The following is a 21684-nucleotide window of genomic DNA, read 5'->3' on the forward strand; positions in this document are numbered from 1 at the left end:
ATTGATTTAGTGCCCTAAGAATAAAATGTTCTGAAGATGTATGTGAAATTGTTTATTAAAAAAAAAAAAAATTATATACATGATAAAACGACTTTTCTACTCTTTAGATTTCATCCACTACTAGGTATTTGTCGACAACAACTAGTGCAGGTAGATTATCTGAATTCACAGTGTACTGATACTGATGTAATGCAATGTCAGGGTCACATTTTCTACAGTAGAGTGTGACTTCACTTTTTTCATATCTCTTTGTACAGTCAATTATGCTATTTTCAGTTATTCGGTGGAAGTTACATGTCTCGATCGACATTTTAGAACCAATTTCACAAACAGCGTTCTCAAATTTTAAGTCAAATTCTTTTACAATCAAAAAAAATGAGTAAGTTTATAATCATAGCATCCACTGTCTTCACAACGATGAAGTAGAAAGCATATTCTTTTCTTGTTCCAAAAGTTGAATTATTGACCTTGGTCCTCCTCCTAGAAAAATCTAAAACCACGACGATACCAATCTCCCAGCAATAAACTAAAATCACGGTCAGGATTCCTTCCAATCATAGCGGGTTATATACTCTCCCACTGATTACATTTATCATAATGACAATTGGAGCATAGGTGGCCTATAGGATGAGAGTCACACACCTCTTCAAGACAGGAATTACAACCTATAATTTGTAGAGCATATCCTCTATGCAATTTACACAGGTTGCCTAATCTACAATTTTCATCATACTCATCAATCATTTTGCAAGTCTCACATGACAATGATCAGCTGCCGAGTGTGTATATATAAAACGGACATGTATGGATAAGTTTGTTATGTGTTGACACTCTAACTGACCCAATAAAACTGCCATGGAAACGACAAAAATTGTCTGCGATACAAAGAGAGGAGTAAATTATCCTTGACCACCATCTTTCTCATCAGAAAAGTCGTAAATTTTAAAACCAATGTTTAAAAGAATATCCACAATATACTTGTACCGTGTTGCGATCAATATATCAATAAATTATGCAAATGCATTTGGACCACGACGTAAAAGCTTCATACAATAGTCTAATGATGGAGAATCAGTTTTCATTATATCGACAAGCATTCCCCTAGAAAATATCTTCCTTTGAATAGACAACTCTAGAAAATCATCATCTAGAATCAAAGTTTGTCCATAAGAACTAGATTACTCATGATTCGCTCTTTCTCGAATCTATCCATTTTTTAGAGTCCTAACTCTCTCACAACCAACTTCAGACTAATCAGAATTTCTTTTTGTACTCTAGAAAATATACGCTAGTCTACTATAGAAAGAAAGAAAAATATGATTGATTTAGAAACATTTTTATTGAACATAATTACAATAATAATATTCAGTGATGCATTTTGTTCTCATCAATATATTTCGATAGGACATCTAATGCTGACCGAAGTTTATTTATATGGAGAATATTCACTTTTCCAGCAAGACATAGTTGTTCTTCCTGCTTAAACTTGCTTAATGATATCACGTATCTAGAAAACATACTATCCCATTCGAGGCATAGTCTAAAGCTAATGGCTATTTCTTCAGCTACATTTGGTATTCGTCTATCGTTGCTGCTGCTGCTGTCGGTTCCATCATTAATCTCCAATATTGTAAATTCACCATTCATTTTTCCTCCACTAATATCCTCTCACAAAAACTATTCTCTCTCGGGATTTAATTCTCTTACTATTGTGAGCTACAATGAAAATTACTCTTATATCTGAATCCAACTACTAACCAACTTAGTGTGACCACCACTCTCTCTCTATTTGACCGCAAAAAAATGGGTGTCACCTTAGAAACCCGTTTGGTAAGGCATGTACCGTTCGTAGTAATAGGCGACTGACCCTGGCAAGGCATATTACGCAATCACTTGTGAAAGTCAAACCCTTACACTGTATATTCTTGTAGTCGTCAAACCTTTGCACTGTATATTATTGTAACCGCCAATGTAATCGTCATATTCCCTATGGCCTTACTACTCAGGACACAAACCTTTCTTCAATTAAGTTCAAAGTCCTTCTCGACATTCTTTGAAAATTTAAACTTAATTCCTTTAGCTGCTTCTGAGATATTTCAAATAAGCAGTACTGAGGACCTAGATGCACACAGCGTCTTTTGATTTAGTTCAATATCCCCCTTGACACTCCCTGAAAGTTTCAACTCAACACTCTCGGCGATTCCTGGCATATTACAGATACCTTCATTTGACAATCAGGATGCACATAGTGTCTTTTAATTATTTTCAATATACCATTCAACATTCTCTGAAAGTTTCAACTTAATACATTTAACTATTCTGGATATTTTTCAAAGACACCATTTTTACAACCTGGATATATATTGTGTCGTTCTATTTAGTGCAACAACCCCCTCAAAAATTTCTTGAAAGTTTCAATTTAATATCACTATCCAGTACTTAGATATTGTAGATGTACTCTTTTGAACACCTGGATACAAATAGTGACTTTTGATCTAGTTGAACATTTCTCTCAACCTTACCTCAAATTTCCAACTTAATAACCTTAGCCATTCCTGAGATATTATATATAAGCTCTTTTGACAACTTTGATACGCTTCAACTCTTTTGACTTAGTTCAATAGTACTAGCTGTGGTAGTAGAGGTAGCAGTGGAAGTAGTAGTAGTCGTAGTAGAACAGAAGTAGTAGCAGTTGTAGTAGCAGCAATGACAATAGCAGTCAGACCCACAATTGGAGCAATAATAATAGTAACCGCAAGTATTCCTACTCTTACTCACAAGTAGTCAAAGTCACAGTTAAAATTAGTCACAGGCACAAGTCGTCACTGCCACAAGTTGGCGCTTTAGTGAAAACAAATTACGTTTTAAGCGTTTTTTCAATTAAAACGCTAATAAATCCGAAATTGCTGACATTATAAGGGATTTAGAACCAATATGTATATATATATATATATATATATATATATATATATATATATATATATATATATATATATATATATATATATATATATATATATATATATATATATATATATATATATATATATATATATATATATATATATATATATATATATATATATATATATATATATATATATATATATATATATATATATATATATATATATATATATATATATATATATATATATATATATATATATATATATATATATATATATATATATATATATATATATATATATATATATATATATATATATATATATATATATATATATATATATATATATATATATATATATATATATTGTATGTATGTATGTATGTATGTATGTATGTATGTATGTATGTATGTATGTATGTATGTATGTATGTATGTGTGTGTGTGTGTGTGTGTGTGTGTGTGTGTGTGTGTGTGTGTGTGTGTGTGTGTGTTTTTTTTTTTTTTTTTTTATATATGTATATATATATATATATATATATATATATATATATATATATATATATATATATATATATATATATATATATATATATATATATATATATATATATATATATATATATATATATATATATATATATATATATATATATATATATATATATATATATATATATATATATATATGTATGTATATTCACGATTAAATTAGTGGTAAATATTTAAGTTTTTATTGTCTGTACTGGTTTTTTTTCTTATTTAGAGTACATATTTAGAAAATGCAACTGGTTTTAGCGTAATGTAAATAACCCGTCTTGCTAAACTAGTTAGACGAATCTGGCAGCTAAGTTAAAATTAGTCAGTTAGCTGCTAGCTATACCAATGAGTACATTCTTAAGTCAGGATTAAGATTGGAGAAGTAATAGGATATATATTGTAAATTTCCGAGGAAAGGTATTTGTCCATATCTTAATTAGTGACCAACAGGAAAATGGTTAGTTAAGTTTTACTTTTCTTGGAGAGTTGTCATTTTTCAACAAACGCTACATAACACGCGATTTCGCCGGAATCTTTCACCTTTTTTTTTATTAAATGGATGCATCGCTACCCGAAAGGCATCCAAATTTATTTTCAAGATATTGGCAAGTTTACAAAATGTTTCAGAAGAAGTGGCGGGAGGGCTGATCTGACTTTCGGATTTCTATTTATCCAAACCTCCTGGGCCCCTATCACGCGAAACTTTCGAACAAAAATTTTCCAGGTATCCGTAAAGCGAGGGGCCTTGAAATTGTGACCTCCCTCCCCTTTCAGCATCGATAATTGCTCCTATAGTTTATATTATCTACGTAATTTCCCTATTTTTTACTCTTCAAAATTAGCATATCGACATCGAATTTTGAACCGGAATTACCGTCGTCTCAACTGAGTCTGGAAAATATTCTCTGCTTATCTAGAAAGATAGAAATGTAAGAGGAAGGATGTAAGCTCACCACTCCAAGATCAAAAATGAAGCAGACTAATTGATACTAAACGACGATCCTATTAGTGTCTTTAACCCAAGCATTCATGGCTGGGGGGGGGGGCGGGTGGCTTCATCTAGTCAGTATTTCTCCCTTATGGGCTAGGCACACGTAGCTGATTTCGGGAATCGATTTCAGCATCAGTGGACAAACGATAGAGGTAAGAAAAATTTCTTGAAAGAAAAATTTATTGCGCAAGATTTTAAAAACAAAAATCATGGACACAAATAGTCAACTGGAGTTTATTAATAGTTACTTGATTGATCTCAGCTCAGTAGTGGGGTCTTTCACCACAGATACCTCTGGCTGACTATTTATTTGTGTCCATATTTTTCTTTTTGATGACCATGATGAAAATCAGCGCTGATTTTGTAAATCGGTGCCGAAAACAGAAAAATTTTCAAGCTCAAATCGACGCCGATTTCTTTTAAAATCGGCGCTGATTTGGAATTCAGTTCCCGAAATCAGCTACGTGTGCCCAGCCCTTTAGTCTCCAGAAGCCTGAGCATAATTTTTTTTACTCTTTTACTGTTTGGAAGAATTATACTCCCTCACTTCAAATCTATCTTATGGATTAACCTTCTTCACCCTTATAGATGCACACTATGAGCACAGAGGGAATGTGCATAATTCAGGCACGTACAAAATATTCCTTCCTGAGAAGCGATTCCTGCATTCTCGCCCGATGAGGGGGCATTTTGGGTGGATATAAAACTATAGAAATTCTTTATCTCTCTCCTTTGTGTAGCAATATTTTAGTTATTGCTAGCCTATTTAATGCCAGAAATGGCTATTCTAGTGCTATTTAAGTTTAGACATTATGATGTTTTATTTAGTTCGGTACACCAAGCCCGGTCGATTTTGACGCTTCAGCTATCGAAGGCGGCTATATAAGATATTTCAGGAATAAAATTAGAGAGATTTCCAAAATAGATTTGTTAGTGTGATATCATAAAAGAAGTTAAACATAAATTTCAAAACAGTATAAAGTCTAACTCTTTTTGCATTGAATGAACTTAGAAAAGAAAAATATTACAGAAAATGTCCCATTTCCAGAAAACAATTAATATTTTTTTTCAGACGAAAAAGATGGATTAACCCTTTCCGAACTAACTACAATAACAGCAAAATTTAATTCATTATTACAATAGAAATTAGGATGTTTGATTGATTTTTATATTTAGCAGAACACAAAAGAATGATTAAGTCGGAAGCCTGGTTCTTATTGGGTGCTAAGGCTATTTACTTGTCATTTATGGAATATTTGCGTTCGATTTCACTTTTGAAATCTATGTGGCACTGTGGCACATTTGCCATGTCTAAGGCCTTGAAGATTTCATGGGACAGGCCTATAACGACCTGTCTCAACTTTGGCAAACACAATTTCGTCCTTAGTTTGATTTAATTTTGCTTTTCGTTGAGGGAGAAAGAGAGGGGGAACAGCAGGGCAATATGACAGGAGCCTAAGCCAATCGAAAAATTCCATTGGATAAAGGGAATAGTGTTCATTGGTTATTTCAATATGTACCTTAACATGCTTGGAAGGATGACTATGTCCCAAGGAATGCTTGATTTTATTTTTCTTGAAACTTTTCCAGGCTCCTGTAATCTGTTCAATTTGGTTTAGAACTTGATCCTTTGTAAAAAAAAAAAAGTAGTCTTTTCAGGTGAATTTCCTAAAGTGCTCAATTGAATGAATGTAGCATTTACGCTTGAGGTTTTAACGCGATTACCTATGAAAAGCGCAACTGTTCAAATGATTATTAGTTAGTTACTAATTAACTGCTCATCTACTGAATGTAGCCTACTATTTTTCATTTACACTTATTTTGCATCATGGGGTTCATTCATGAGTGACTTTAACCGCATAGGCAAATTGAATTCATGGATCTTGTTTTGTTGTAGGCATCTGGACTGGTATTATTGCACAGTGCAATGCGCTAAACCGTTAACTAGAATGTTGAGGGGTCTTCTCGGAATGTATGGCAACGTTACAATAAAATCCCAATGACGTAAGGTGTGGTCAGCATGACATCACAGGAGCATTGATCGTGTGCAAAGCTGCGCTTTCAAGACTGATTCGTTTTTTATTAATAATTTTAGTACGGGAGATAATTAGTATGCTTAACACGTTCACGATATAGGAGTCGGTGTTAAGCTATTTTTTCTTCCTGATTATGATTAGGTTTATCTTAATAAGTATTTTCAAACACAGAGCGAAATTAAAAAAAAGAGAAGATTACCTTGAATAGGAGGGGGACGTTAACCCGTCGCCACCACTCGTAATGTTTAAGTTACTGCTCAAGCTTAACTAAAACAACATATTTTAGACATTTCCATTGAGAACTTTATTTCGAAAGTCGATATGTGATTTGTAGTTATTAATTTTTAAAAATCTTTCCAAAACCTAGAAATATTCAGAAGAAAAGAAATTACTAATATTTAAACTGCAAACGATCAAAAATAAAGTCATACAAATTAGACTGGAGATGCCACCCCCACCCATCTAGTCCTCAAAGACTAGTGCTATTGGTGCTTTACTGAAAAAATATATATTTTCAATTGTTTTTAATTATCATAATGCCCAAAAAAATGATTTCTGTTCTTTCCATTTCATTCAAAATTATAGAAAACTATTGTAAAGATTACAAAACATCAATTGACAGCTATATAGTAGTCTGTTTAGTTTGGTAATGCAGTTTTTTTTTTTTTAATTAGTGAATCAATAAATGGTACAGGATTGACTTTCTGAATATTTGAAAGGAATGCATTTAGAAGGAAGAAACTATTGACAGGCATAAAAAGGAAGAGAAATATAACATATAGTTTCTCACGAGGGTCGGATTAAGTGTCTCTACCCCCCCCCCCCCCAACACAAGTTCATATTCGCCCCTACCCTCCAAAAAAAATCTCTGGAAATTTTAACTCGATCCCTTAGCCGTGAGACAACAGGTTAGTCTACACCTATCAAAACAATAACTTAGGAAGTATTTATTTGCGAAGAGAAAAACTCCCCCCCTACCCCCCCCCCCATGTATCAATTTGTTATTCTCCAAATGCCACTGCGATTAAAAAAGGAATATGCTCCCAATATTTACTTTTTGAGGACGGAAAAAACCAAACGTTTGCTTTGAATTTATCAAAAACCTTGGTAATCACTTCAACATTCATATCATTCGGAAACTGCCCTAACCCCTTGAAAAGCAAAGAAAATCACTTTCGCAGAGGAAGCACTGACGCGTCCTTTTTTCCCCAGGTGGGGGTGGTCGCATCGAACCAGCGGACGAGGAATTATGGGAGACAACACACTTGAAAGGGAATTGCCATATCTAGTGCAATAAAAGACATCTTGCCACAGCAAAGTGGCCTTTTCTGCCATTTTGTTCCTAAGTATATGATTTCTTTCCCAAAACAGGATCGAAATAATGTGGAATGCAACTTCCCAATAGAACCAATTGATTTATTATAGTTTGAAACCCTAACCTCTAGGTCTTCAGCCCACCTCCTCTTGGAAAACGGCCCCAAAGTATGACGCGAATGCCGCAATGAGATCCGTGCTTATTAAAAAACCGTCATCTGAGGGCAGGTATCCCCCCCCCCCACACGCATGCACATGTCGTATTGTCCCGAAATGCATCTAATAGAAATTTTGAGATAGCCATTCTATTCAAAATGTCTAAATATCATATAACAGGGCTTTTGAGGTTGAAACAAACCCTAGAGATTAAGGGGAAGGGTTGTAAGTTATACCAAGGGGGTATTTAAGGTTTTTATGGAAGGGATGGTTGTTTAACTTTAGAAGAGGCTCAGTTTTTCTCCCTGAAAAGACTATGTAAATATAAAACGGACAGAAATTAATTAAAAAAAACTTTTTCCACAAAATAAGTTTTTTAAACAAAAAAATAAAGAACTTTATTAAACCAAAAACCAAACTTTACTGAAAAAATTCTTTTAAATTTTTTCACTTTTATAACTTTAAAAAATCAAAAATTAATTAAGATTTTAAGGAATAAATATCAGTGTATCTATATTAAACTGACATTGCACATTTTTTCAGTAAATTCATTTAAATTGTTGTCAGTAAAGTACAAATTATATTCTGGCTTTTAGAAAGTATGGGGTTTAGAACTCTACTCATAATAATTTCTGCTCGTTTTTTATTTCACTCTGTTATTTATCTTAATTTCTGTTTGTTTTGGGTTTCATTTATTTATTGATACTAATTTGTGGTAGTTGTATGCTTGGTAGATTATTTGATTCTATTTTTGTTCATTTCTGGTTTAATGGAGTTCTATATTTTTTTGAAAAACTTATTTTGTGGAAATTTTTTTTTAATTGATAAAGAAAACAGAAAACTGTTCAAAACATAGTATGCCCAAATAATACATACTTTAGGGGTTTGAGGCGGCGTGGCAGTCCGCTTGTATTTGGGTCAATCTTTTTTTGGCTAAATCTTTGGTTACCTCTTTTTTAATTTCAAACAACGACGATTCGCCTTTACCTACGATCTTCACTATAACTATTGTTTTGCCATACTATAGCTAATATCCTAAGAGAAAAACCTTCGCAGGCATACCTTCTGGATTCTTAGGTATAAGGGATCCCTATCATTACTATCAAAAGCGTGTTCTAAATCAAAATATACATAAGATTGGACGCAGGACTTGGGATTAGACAACCTTTTATTTCAATTCTTATTGTGGGTGTGTAGGGTCATTTTTTTTCTTCTTGCAAACCAGATTAATAATTGAAGCAAGTTAGTAATGCCCGGCTATTTGAAGAGTTAGGGTTAAGTAGAAGCGAAATTATCTAGTCATGCTATTTTATACCAAGTTATTTTAACTTTTTTTTTGGGGGGTTCCGTAATTTCGTCTTACCCCGCATAGCAATGTAATATATAATACTTATTTTTTACTTCAGTGTGGCCATTTCTTATCTTACTTGTTTCTTTGATTAGCGCGAAGCTTAACGGGCAATGTTCAATCCTTAGACAGAATATTTTGTGTCCGGAACTTTTCAGAAGGTTAGCATGTGAATTACTTTTGTATACATCTGTTCACATATTTCATAATACTAATTAGTTTAGGAAATAAATCGTAATTAGTTCTTTGTTCCTGATTATAGCATAATTTGGTTTTCAGAACATTGGTAATGTCAAAAAAAATCATTTCAAACAGTTAATCCTGAAAACCCAAATAAAACTTATTTTGATATTCATACTGTGATAGCACAGTGGATAGATAGTCTGCTTGAAAATATGGAGCCCAGGGATTATTCCCGCTACCGCATGGCTGGGAAATAGGCTTGCTACTTGTCCCTGCAAAAAAAAAAAAAAAAAAAAAAAAAAAAAAAAAAAAAAAAAAAAAGCACATGAAACTCCCTGTGTCCCAGCAATTGCTCTGGAGCATCCTTATCCTTCCCTTTAATTTTGATGTTCTCACTTGCTGTGCTCAGTCATGCACACATAAACTTATTGGGGCGGGGGCTCTAGTTAAAAAAACACACAGAAGAAGGTTCACTATATGCAAATAATATTCAGAATTATTGATGTTATCCTAAAAATATCTTCCGAGAAACACCAATCTAGAAGCTAGAAATATCCTCCTGCGTACTGGTCATGCTTCTCCTGATTCAATTGTTTTCTCTCTTTCAAAGCAACAGAAAAGTAAAAAATTTAGAACCACAATACAATATACTGTGTTTTCAGCAAAGCATCCGTTCTAATACCATGTACGAAACATTTTTTAGGGTAAATTAGTTTTTTTTTCTTTTAATTCGTTTTATTGAACTTCTATAATATGTAAGGCGCTGAAATATGAATCCGAAGAGCTTCAGGAACCAGTCAAAGCAAAGATTTAAGGCATCATTTTTTGAAACTATAAAAGATGGAAGCTTTAGAACAGAAAACATTTTATCTGTATGACGAGTTTGAAAAAAAAGAATCCTTCGATGACACAGTGGACTGGTCTCTGCTTGGCGATACTGGGCCCGGGGTTTGATCTCAGCTAGCACAGGTCCAGGAATTGTATAGAGATTAAGCATTATCGTCTCTAAATAATCAAACAAGAAACAAATCAAAGAAGTCTGATAAAAAAGATACAGAGACTCTATTAATAGACTATACTTCAGAAAAATTGTTTGTTGACATACACTTTTCAAAGCTATAATTAAAACTATTTTTAGTTATCCGCTCATGTAGTACAAGTGTTACTCAAAATCAATAACGAATATGTTCATATATGTTGGCTTTTTGGTTGTCAAACAGAACCTTAGGGTTTTGATCATATCACTGATTTTGTAATATCAGTTCGAAATATTCAGTTATTTATGCATAAACTAAGCAGTCCAGACTGATTGGTTTAATTCTTTTTACTAATCTACTGTTCTTTGATTTAACGTGATTTTATAATTCGAGTTTTCTAACGTGTACTGATTTTATTTGTCTTGTTAACAGGAACTGTTTGGAAATGAAGCTTTCGATACCAGGAAAAATTTGTCAGTTTTGCTTTCTTCCGTATAATATGCGTCTTGTAATATAATATCTTTTGGATTAGCATAATAAAAGCGTGTTTCAGAATTCCCTTATTTCATACCAAGTGATTAATTTCGGCCCAGAGCACTAGTTATCAAAATGTGGGATGCATTTTAACGCAGTCGAAAGACTGCGTTAGCAGTCTTTACTTATTATGAGCGTACACGGGGCAGTGTTTATTGTCACCAGATAGTCTGAGATGAAAGTAAAATTGAATAATGGCAACTAATTAATGACGAACTTCTGAAACCAACCTGAAAAGAACTGCCCACCTTTCATGGTTACTCCCCTAGGGGCAACCTAGTAAAGATCAAGCCCTTGCTCATAGTAACCGAAAATAATAACGTCTTTCGCTACTTGAAGCTGATTTGGGAATGCCAACTATTATTTCTATTAGTCTTAATGATAAAACTGCGTTGGGACAAAAATTTGTGGGAACTTAAAAAACAGCCTAAAACCCCAGAACATTTTCTGGGGTTTATGGAGCACCAGTATTTTAAAAATGCCTAGGTGGGGTATGGCCAAAAATTAGCTCAGAACCACTGGTCTAAAGTTATGCTAGTGTGAATGGTTTTGCAACGTTGTATGACAGAACCGTAACCCTTCTCCTATTCCTGATTAACATTGATTTTAACCTAGAAATTCATTTTGCTAATAATTTTATATTAGTTGTAACCTTTTTTCTTAAGGAGTAATATCAATTAAGTTGTCGGCCTCCTTTTAAGTTTATACAGTGCATTTCAAGTAACCGAAAGCTTTGGCAATAAGCATTTTAATTCATGTACGGATGTGCTGCAGAAAGATTGACATCAAGGATTTACACTTGTATTCTCTTTTTAGTTGGATTTTTATATTTAGGTAGATCTAGAATTCATGATCTATCAAATACATTCCAATCATCTCCAGTGAATTTGGCTGGACTTTTCTTGGCCTAGTATATTTCCAATTTAAAGTTAACAAAGAGTGCGTGTCTAGGCTTAAGTTTTTCCTAGGAGGAGTTGAGCCAGCCTGCAAAAGTAATCCAGAGGGGGGTGAAGGCTCAAAAATGTTTTTTTTACCCAAAAATGCATTATTTTTTAATATTACAGAATATTACAATTTGTATATTTGTTTAGTCTTCCATTGGAGGTAGGGCATCTGTATTTCCTCACTCCATCACCACAAGTGCCGCTGTAGTTTTTACAAAGGAGACATCACTGCTACCCATGCAAAGAAGTGTTTTTCTTTTTTTTCAATTTAAGGGGCTCAAAACCTCTACTGTTTATTTTTCATCTAGTTCATCTATAGGATTCCAATGGTGCATTTATTTCTATCGGCCACTGTTTTCGAGAGTTTTCAAGCTTTATTTTGGAATTCGTGTAAAGTTGTTTTAATTATTGCTGTCTACTTTTAAGTTTAATACGGATAATAGTTGCCATTCCTAAAGTTGTGCCAAATGACGATCCTTTTGCGTATAAAATTTGTTTAAGAATGATTTTTTTTTAGTTTCCATTATTCTGGGCTGGGGTTTGCTCTTTACTAAGTTGTACATATGACCTGCAATAACTGGAGTTATTTCAGATCCCTTTTTTTTCTAGGAGATGTAGCTCCACTATGAAGCAAGGAACTATTATAGAAGATAACGAAAACACAAAATATGAAGCTCATAATAATGTACCAATGAGATCTTTCCTTTATAATAGTGGACAAACTGCCGAATTTCTGCTGAACAAGAATCTTCTTCTGGAAACCGGCGACAAGTTGAGAAAGAAGAAGACCAGTAACAAAAGCTTCGTTGCGCCTTCTAATTTATCACGAAAAAGTACCAGCAGGCAATCTAAACTAAAAAAGAAAGAAGCGAAAAAGAAAAATGAAAAAGCAAAGAAAAAAAGCTCAAGTGTCCTTACCAAAGAAGAAACCGTGACAATCGAAAGCTTGGAAAAGGATAAAGAAAATGGGAAAGTTGAGCCTAATAAAGCAACCAATCCGGGTGTAAAAATAATTGAACGTCATGATAAGTCGATTACTATTCATCCAAGCTACCCGATAAGAAGATCAGTGCGTAGAAGTATAAGACGTCGGGGTTCAGTTCGGAAGCCAAAAGTTGACGACCCTAAAACCGCAAAAAGTGAAAGCCAGGATAGGCTATTAACCTGTAAGCCCAATTTATCTGACCTTTCTGAGCGTGATGAAAGTGTATACGATAGTGTGAAAAGCCTAGTGAAGCAAGCAATACGGAATTTCGAGCGACTTGATTCAGCGGCAAAGGAGGAGCGAAATTTCAGTCAGTATCGAGCAAAGTCGGTTTCTCTGGTTCAGTGTAATCGACCTAACGCTCAGAATAGGCTGTCAATGCCCACACTCGTAAAGCCGCAGAATGTTGAAAATAGACCGGTTTTAATATTAAAGCCGACGGGTAGTCACGAAAATGAATCATCTGATTATGAAAGATGGAATCCAGAAATCGATTGTTCAAATAGTGAAGATACCGGTTATGCCAACTGCGGTCCATCGGATGGTTTAAAGGTGGCTAAACCAAAAAACTTAAAACCAAATTCGTCTTTTCTTTGGAGTGGAAAAAGTAGGCAGATTTATCAAGATATTTATCTGTCCTTTGGTGATAAGCCCCCTTATGATGAAATAGGAAATGGGAATGCTCCTTCAATAAATCTTTCAAGTTATGATGATATTAAATCAGTTCCGTCCGTTGGATACGACGACGTCAAATCGCTATCTGTTCGGTATGATGACATAAGAGTCCCTTCTATACGTAACTATGCTGATCTGAAACCTCATTATGATGGTGCTACCTATTCAAATGTCAGTGAAACGCTTTCAGTGTGCTATGACGATATCAATGAAATGCGACGAAGATCTTGTCCTTATGATGATCTAAGGCCTCCAAGTTCGAACGGTTATATCGAGCCGTCGATTGTTAGCAATCCTAACTCAATAGATACGGTAGTTGCGACTATCATAAATGAGAATCAAGTAGACAGTATTAGTTATTTTTATGACGATATAGGTGGAACTCAAAGAACGTACGAAAAAATTAGAAAGTTTGCAGAAAGCACAGACACGACATGTGCTGAAATAGCCTCAAAAGGCATAGATACTCAAGGTAAGCGGCTCATTGTTGAAGATCAGGGTATGTTTGTAGCTATAATCAGTTTTCTCCGGGCTCGGTGGTGATATGTGCAACATGCTGAACTATACCTACAAGACCGTATCCAGGGGGATGGGGGTAAGGGGTTTTGACCCCCCGCCCCTCCCCCCCCAAAAAAATATTGGCCCGGCTCGTAGAAACATAACAAAAATGAATTTTTTTTGTTCATTTACATCAAGACTCCCTTCTCGAATCTTGATGAAGACGGTAGAGAAAGTGCCAAGTTTCTCGGACCGAGCCTATATTGTCCTGGATCGTGTGAATTTTTCTTCTCCTTTAGATCCTTCACATTTTGCGGCATCTTGGTGTAACCAAAGCCACAGGTCCTGACAACATACAAAATGTTGTCCTCAAATCCTGTGTGGCCGAACTAGCTGGACCATTGTCATTGCTTTTCCGGATATGCTTTTGCTCCGGAACCTTCCCGCAAACATGGAAATCCGCCCATGTTATACCTTCCCTAAAGCCAAATGGCGATCCAACGAGCGTGGGCTCCTATAGATCTGTTATCCTCCTTTTCTGCTTTGGCAAAGTCTATGAGAGCGTCTCCAATTAAACATTTCAACAGTTCCTGGAATCAAATGACATTCTAGGCGACCACCAATATGGATTCCAGGGGAAACGCTCAACATTAGACTACCTAGAGGCCCAGCGTCAGTATTGGATCGAACTTCTGGCATGGGGGTATAACATTAGGCTATTGTCATTCGACATTGTCAAAGCTTTCGACACGGTATAGCACCGTGGCCTGCTAAAGAAACTTCCATGCGTATGGTGTTCGTGGATGTCTGTTAAGAGTGATTGAGAGCTTTTTTTCAGATCGTTCCCTGCGGGTTGTCCTCGATGAGTTTATTTCTCGAGAATACTCGGTGAAAGCAGGGGTTCCCCAGGGCAGTGTCTTGGGACCTACACTCTTCCTTATCTAAATAAATGACATGGGAGACAACTTTACAAGACCTCTGCATCCCTTTTCTGACAATACCACGACCCACTCAGCCATCCCAAAACACGAAGACCCCTACCTCCTTTCCCTACAATAGATATTTATAAAATTGAAAAGTGGTCTGATACATGGATTATTAGCTTTAATGCATCGAGAAAAAGGAGCTTCTTATTACCCGATCAAAGGTGCCGCGCGAACACTCTAGTTTCATTTTAAAAAATGAAACTTTAAAGAGAGTCGACGATCTTCGTCTACTGGGGATTCATTTCTCCACCGATCTCTCTTGGAATAACTACCTTGATCGGGTGAGAACCTCCTGCGCAAGAAAGTTCGGAGTCACTCTTTGATGTAAAAACCTTCTTCCATCCAGCTCGATTATCCCACTTTACAAGTCCAGTATCAGACTCACAGCTGAATTTAGATGCCCGCTATGGGCTGATGGCCCGAAAACGATGTTAGCACAATTCCAAAAGATCCAGAATATGGCAAACAGGGCGGGCTGCGCTTCTGCACAAGACTCGCTCCAGCGTGTAAATGAAACATTTTATGTAGCGTTTTCTACAAGTACTTGAATTCACCTCCCTCAAACGAGCTCTCTCGTATTGTTCCCTCCCCCCCTTGTCCAACCGACAAAGCAGAGGTGAAGGCACACAGCTCGGTCCAATTATCTAAAGGAGGACACGCCAAGAACCGAGTACTTGAGGAAGAGCTTCATCCGGCGTTGCACCTCTATCTGGAACGATCTTCCTGGGGAAGTTATTCCTGCAAATCCCTCTGTTGACTCCTTCAAAAGAAGTTTCAACAGACATTTAAAACCTCAAGGTTTCAAAACGAGGTAATTGAATAGCGGCATATCAGATACATTTAAGTAACTGGCGCCGTGAATAAAAAAAAAGAAAGAAAAACTACAGCATCCATGTCCTTTTCAGCTAAAGATTTAAGAATAAACAAGAAAATTGCTGCGGCATTTAAGTCATAGTTTAGATCCGTTTTTGATGATGAAGGGCTGAAATTCTTCTAGTTACGGTTTTAGACCAAGAACAATCGATACTTTTTCGATAGATCTTTACCCTCTTTGATTAGAACTTAATGCTTGTGGCGCGAAACGGCAGAAAACGCCACATTGCTGTGGTCTAATCTCTCTTGTCATGGTCTTCCCCTTAGGGCCAACCTAGTAAAGAACGAACCCTAGTCCATAGTATCTGAACACGTAAAAACACATTAAAAAACAAATGACTGGCAAGTAATTAAGAATCACCATGTGAAGCTGATTTAGAAATGTTAACTATGATTTCGGTTAATCTCAATAATAAAAATTCATTCTGAAAGCAAATCTATTGAAATTTCGAAAAATAGTCTAAAACCCAGGGCTGTATCAAGGATTTTTGTTCGGGGGGAGGGGTAACAAAAACACTTTAAAAATACATACAAAGTTTCCTTATATGTATTTTTGTTACATTCTTTCGAGTTGGACATTTTTTTTTGGGGGGGGAGGGGGGGGGTCAAACCCGGTAGCCCCGCCCCCTGGGTAGTCTATGGCCTTGCTGAAACACCACAAAAATGGCGTTGAACCAAAATGAAAATTGCACTGTCAGAATCTCCATAGCAAAAAATCTCTTGTAGGAGAATTACAGTCCCCTCTTGAGTAACAAGGAATATCACTTAGTCGCATGTGAAGCAGTGATATGTCTGTTTTTTTTCTAATTTTCTTCCTCCTCAGTAGAATGGCCCCTATTGATCCGAACAGGACCACGTGGTCCTGTCAGCATTTTTAATGCTGACGGGGCACCATATATGGGTATAGCCTCCCTAGGGGAAATGGATTTCTGAGAAATTGATTGCGTAATCGATTGGGAATTTGGAACACCTGTGCTGTCAGTCATTAATCAAATTGTTTCCAGGCAAAGTTTAATAATGTCTGAAAGATACTGTCAACATTTCTCCAGGAATAGATCCAAGTCATTAATGTCTTTGCCTCGGAAACAACTCTTTTGGTCGAACTCCAAAGGATATTAATAACCAAACGCCGTGGAAACAGTTCTCCAAGAAACATCTTAGCGATGAATTGTTTTAGCGCGGGAATCAGGTTTCTTATTAATTTGAAATGCATTAGCGCAGAGATGCCAAAAACAAAAGGAACACGCTGAAATTACGTTTAGGGATTATTTGGGCGAAACTGTTTTAGACAGGTTATGGAATTATTTCGGCGAAACAGTAAGAGACATTTTAAAAGATGATTTTTGAAGAGATTTTGGAAGAGGATTTGAGGGTGAAACTCTGTGGTCGTTATAATACACAAGTTTCATTTGAACAGTGTTGTGAGGTCCTCTACCCCAACCCCAAAGGGTTCCAATCCACCTACCCCAACCCCGAAGGAAGCCCCCGGTCCTCAAAGGTCCCCCGGGCTCCCAAAGGACCACCCGGCCCTCAAGGGTCCCCCGGACCCCCCCCGGGGCCCAAAGGGCCCCTCCCCCCTTTGACCCCCCCAAAGGGGCCCCCTCCCCCCTTTGACCCCCCCAAAGGGGCCCCTCTCCCTCCATCTTCCTCCCTCCTCCTCCCCTCCTCCTCCCCTCTCCTCCTCCTCCTCCCCTCCTCCCTCCTCCTCCCACCTCCTCCTCCCCTCCTCCCCTCCCCTTCCCTCCCCCATTTTATATACTTTTTTTGTGCATTGAGACACAGAACGACCCCCTCCCCCGGCCCCTCCCCCCTCCAAAGGTCTGATTTTTCAAAGTTCATTTTGAATTTCCTTCGTTGAAATGCAAGAGTTGGAATGTTTCAGTAGTGCTTGGTTGTGGTTTACCTTGTCACAGTTACATTTTCTTGATTTTTCAAAGTTCATTTTGAATTTCTTTCGTTGAAATGCAAGAGTTGGAATATTTCAGTAGTGTTTGGTTGTGGTTTACCTTGTCACAGTTACATTTTCTTGATTTTTCAAAGTTCATTTTGAATTTCTTTCATTGAAATGCAAGAGTTGGAATATTTCAGTAGTGTTTGGTTTACCTTGTCACAGTTACATTTTCTTGATTTTTCAAAGTTCATTTTGAATTTCATTTATTGAAATGCAAGAGTTGGAATATTGCAGTAGTGTTATGTCGTGGTTTACTTTTTCACAGTTACACTCTCTTGATTTTTCAAAGTTCATTTGAATTTCTTTCCTTGAAATGCAAGGGTTGGAATATTTCAGTAGTGTTTTGTTGCGGCTTACCTAGTCACAGTTACATTCTCTTGATTTTTCAAAGTTCATTTTGAATTTCTTTCGTTGAAATGCAAGAGTTGGATTATTTCACTAGTGTTTTGTCGTGGTTTACCTTGTCACAGATACATTCTCTTGATTTTTCTAAGTTCATTTTGAATTTCTTTCGCTGAAATGCAAGACTTAGATTATTTCACTAGTGTTTTGTTGTGGTTTACCGTGTCACAGTTACATTCTCTTGATTATTCAAAGTTTATTTTGAATTTCTTTCATTTAAATCCAAGAGTTGGAATGTTTCAGTAGTGTTTTGTTGTGGCTTACCTTGTCAAAGTTATATTCTCTTGATTTTTTAAAGTTCATTTTAAATTTTTTTAGTTGAAATGCAATAGTTGGATTATTTCAGTAGTGTTTTATCGTGGTTTACTTTGTCACAGTTACATTCTCTTGATTTTTCAAAGTTCATTTTGAATTTCTTTCGTTGAAATCCAAGAGTTGTATTATTTGACTAGTGTTTTGTCGTGGTTTACCTTGTCACAGATACATTCTCTTGATTTTTCAAAGTTCATTTTGAATTTCTTTCGCTGAAATGCAAGAGTTGGATTATTTCAGTAGTGTTTTGTTGTGGTTTACCGTGTCACAGTTACATTTTCTTGATTTTTCAAAGTTGATTTTGAATTTCGTTCATTTAAATGCAAGAGTTGGAATATTTCAGTAGTGTTTTGTTGTGGCTTACTTTGTCACAGTTACATTCTCTTGATTTTTCAAAGTTCATTTTGAATTTATTTCGTTGAAATGCAAGAGTTGGAATATTTCAGTAGTGTTTTGTCGTGGTTTACTTTGTCACAGTTATATTCTCTTGATTTTTCATTGTTCATTTTGAATTTCTTTCATTGAAATGCAAGAGTTGAATTATTTCAGTAGTGTTTTGTTGTGGTTTACCTTGTCACAGTTACATTCTCTTGTTTTTTCAAAGTTCATTTTGAATTTATTTCATTGAAATGCAAGAGTTGGAATATTTCAATAGTGTTTTGTCGTGGTTTACCTTGTCACAGTTACATTCTCTTGATTTTTCAAAGTTCATTTTGAATTTCATTCATTGAAATGCAAGAGTTGGAATATTTCACTAGTGGTTTGTCGTGGTCTACCATTTCACAGTTACATTCTCTTGATTTTTCAAAGTTCATTTTAATTTCTTTCATTGAAATGCAAGAGTTGGAATATTTCACTAGTGGTTTGTTGTGACTTACCTTGTCACAGTTACATTCTCTTGATTTTTCAAAGTTCATTTGAATTTCTTTCATTGAAATGCAAGAGTTGGAATATTTCACTAGTGGTTTGTTGTGACTTACCTTGTCACAGTTACATTCTTTTGTTTTTTCAAAGTTCATTTTTAATTTATTTCATTGAAATGCAAGGGTTGGAATATTTCAGTAATGTTTTGTTGCGGCTTACCTAATCACAGTTACATTCTCTTGATTTTTCAAAGTTCATTTTGAATTTCTTTCGTTGAAATGCAAGAGTTGGAATATTTCAGTAGCGTTTCGTTGTGGTTTACCTGGTCACTGTTAAATTCGCTTGATTTTTCAAATTCATTTTCGATTTCTTTCATTTAAATGCAAGAGTTGGAATATTTCAGTAGTGTTTTGTTGAGGTTTACCTTGTCACAGTTAAATTCTCTTGATTTTTCAAAGTTCATTTTGAATTTCTTTCATCGAAATGTAAGAGTTGGAATATTTCAATAGTGTTTTTTCGTGGTTTACCTTGTCACAGTTACATTCTCTTAATTTATCAAAGTTCGTATTGGACTTCTTTCATTGAAATGCTAGAGTTTGAATATTTCATTAGTGTTTTGTCGTGGTTTACCTTGTCACAGTTACATTATCTTGATTTTTCAAAGTTCATTTTCGATTTCTTTCATTTAAATGCAAGAGTCGGAATATTTCAATAGTGTTTTGTCGTTGTTTACCTTGTCGCAATTACATTTTCTTGATTTTTCAAAGTTCATTTTGAATTTCTTTCATTGAAATGCAAGAGTTGAAATATTTCAGTAGTGTTTTGTTGTGGTTTACCTTGTCACAGTTACATTTTCTTGATTTTCCAAAGTTCATTTCGGTTTTCTTTATTTAAAATGCAAGAGTTGGAATATTTCAGTAGTTTTGTCGTGGTTTACCTTGTCGCAGTTACATTCGCTTGATTTTTCAAAGTTCATTTTGAATTTCATTAGTTGAAATGCAAGAGTTGGAATATTTCAGAAGCGTTTTGTCGTGGTTTACCTTGTCACAGTTATATTCTATTGATTTTTCAAAGTTCATTTTGAATTTCTTTCAGTGAAATGCAAGAGTTGGAATATTTCAGTAGTGTTTTGTCATGGTTTACCATGTCACAGTTACATTCTCTTGATTTTTCAAAGTTCATTTTTAATTTCATTCGTTGAAATGCAAGAGTTGGAATATTTCAGTAGTGTTTTGTCATGGTTTACTTTGTCACACTTACATTCTCATGATTTTTCATAGTTCATTTGAATTTCTTTCCTTGAAATGCAAGGGTTGGAATATTTCAGTAGTGTTTTGTTGCGGCTTACCTTGTCACAGTTACATTCTCTTGATTTTTCAAAGTTCATTTTGAATTTCTATCATTGAAATGCAAGAGTTTGAATATTTCAGTAGTGTTTTGTCGTGGTTTACCTTGTCACACTTACATTTTCTTGATTTTTCAAAGTTCATTTTAGATTTCTTTCATTGAAATGCAAGAGTTGTTATATTTCAGTAGTGTTTTGTCGTGGTTTATCTTGTCACAGTTACATTCTCTTTATTTTTCAAATTTCATAATGGATTTCTTTCTTTGAAATGCAAGATTTGTATTATTTCAGTAGTGTTTTGTCGTGGTTTACCGTGTCACAGTTACATTCTCTTGATTTTTCAAAAGTTCATTTTGGATTTCTTTCGTTGAAATGCAAGAGTTGGAATATTTCAATAGTGTTTTCTCGTGGTTTACCATGTCACAGTTACATTCTCCTCATTTTTCAAAGTTCATTTTGAATTTCTTTCGTTGAAAAGCAAGAGTTGGAATATTTCAATAGTGTTTTGTCGTGGTTTACCTTGTCAAAGTTACATTCTCGTGATTTTTCAAAGTTCATTTTGAATTTCTTTCGTTGAAATGCAAGAGTTGAAATATTTCAGTAGTGTTTGGTTATGGTTTACCTTGTCACAGTTAAATTTTCTTGATTTTTCAAAGTTCATTTTGAATTTCTTTCATTGAAATGCAAGAGTTGGAATATTTCAGTAGTGTTTTATCATGGTTTACATTGTCACAGTTATATTCTATTGATTTTTCAAAGTTCATTTTGAATTTCATTCATTGAAATGCAAGAGATGGATTATTTCAGTAGTGTTTTGTCGTGGTTCACCTTGATAAAGTTACATTTTCTTAATTTTTCA

General features: G+C 35.1%; 1 protein-coding gene across 1 annotated transcript in view; it reads left to right on the top strand.

Moving 5' to 3' along the window:
• Window positions 1–3818: 3818 nt before the first annotated feature.
• LOC148949351 (uncharacterized) overlaps window positions 3819–21684 on the top strand; it is a 157279-nt gene continuing 139413 nt past the window's right edge. The window contains exons 1-2 of the mRNA XM_089092681.1: window positions 3819–3833; window positions 12544–14066. Coding sequence (XP_088948807.1) covers window positions 12560–14066 — 1507 coding nt within the window. The 5' untranslated portion in view covers window positions 3819–3833; window positions 12544–12559. The remainder of the gene's footprint in view (window positions 3834–12543; window positions 14067–21684) is intronic.

The sequence above is a fragment of the Artemia sp. Qi Xiang Cuo genome, chromosome 8 (genome assembly GCF_049724085.1).
Source record: "Artemia sp. Qi Xiang Cuo chromosome 8, ASM4972408v1, whole genome shotgun sequence".
Lineage (NCBI taxonomy): Eukaryota > Metazoa > Arthropoda > Branchiopoda > Anostraca > Artemiidae > Artemia > Artemia sp. Qi Xiang Cuo.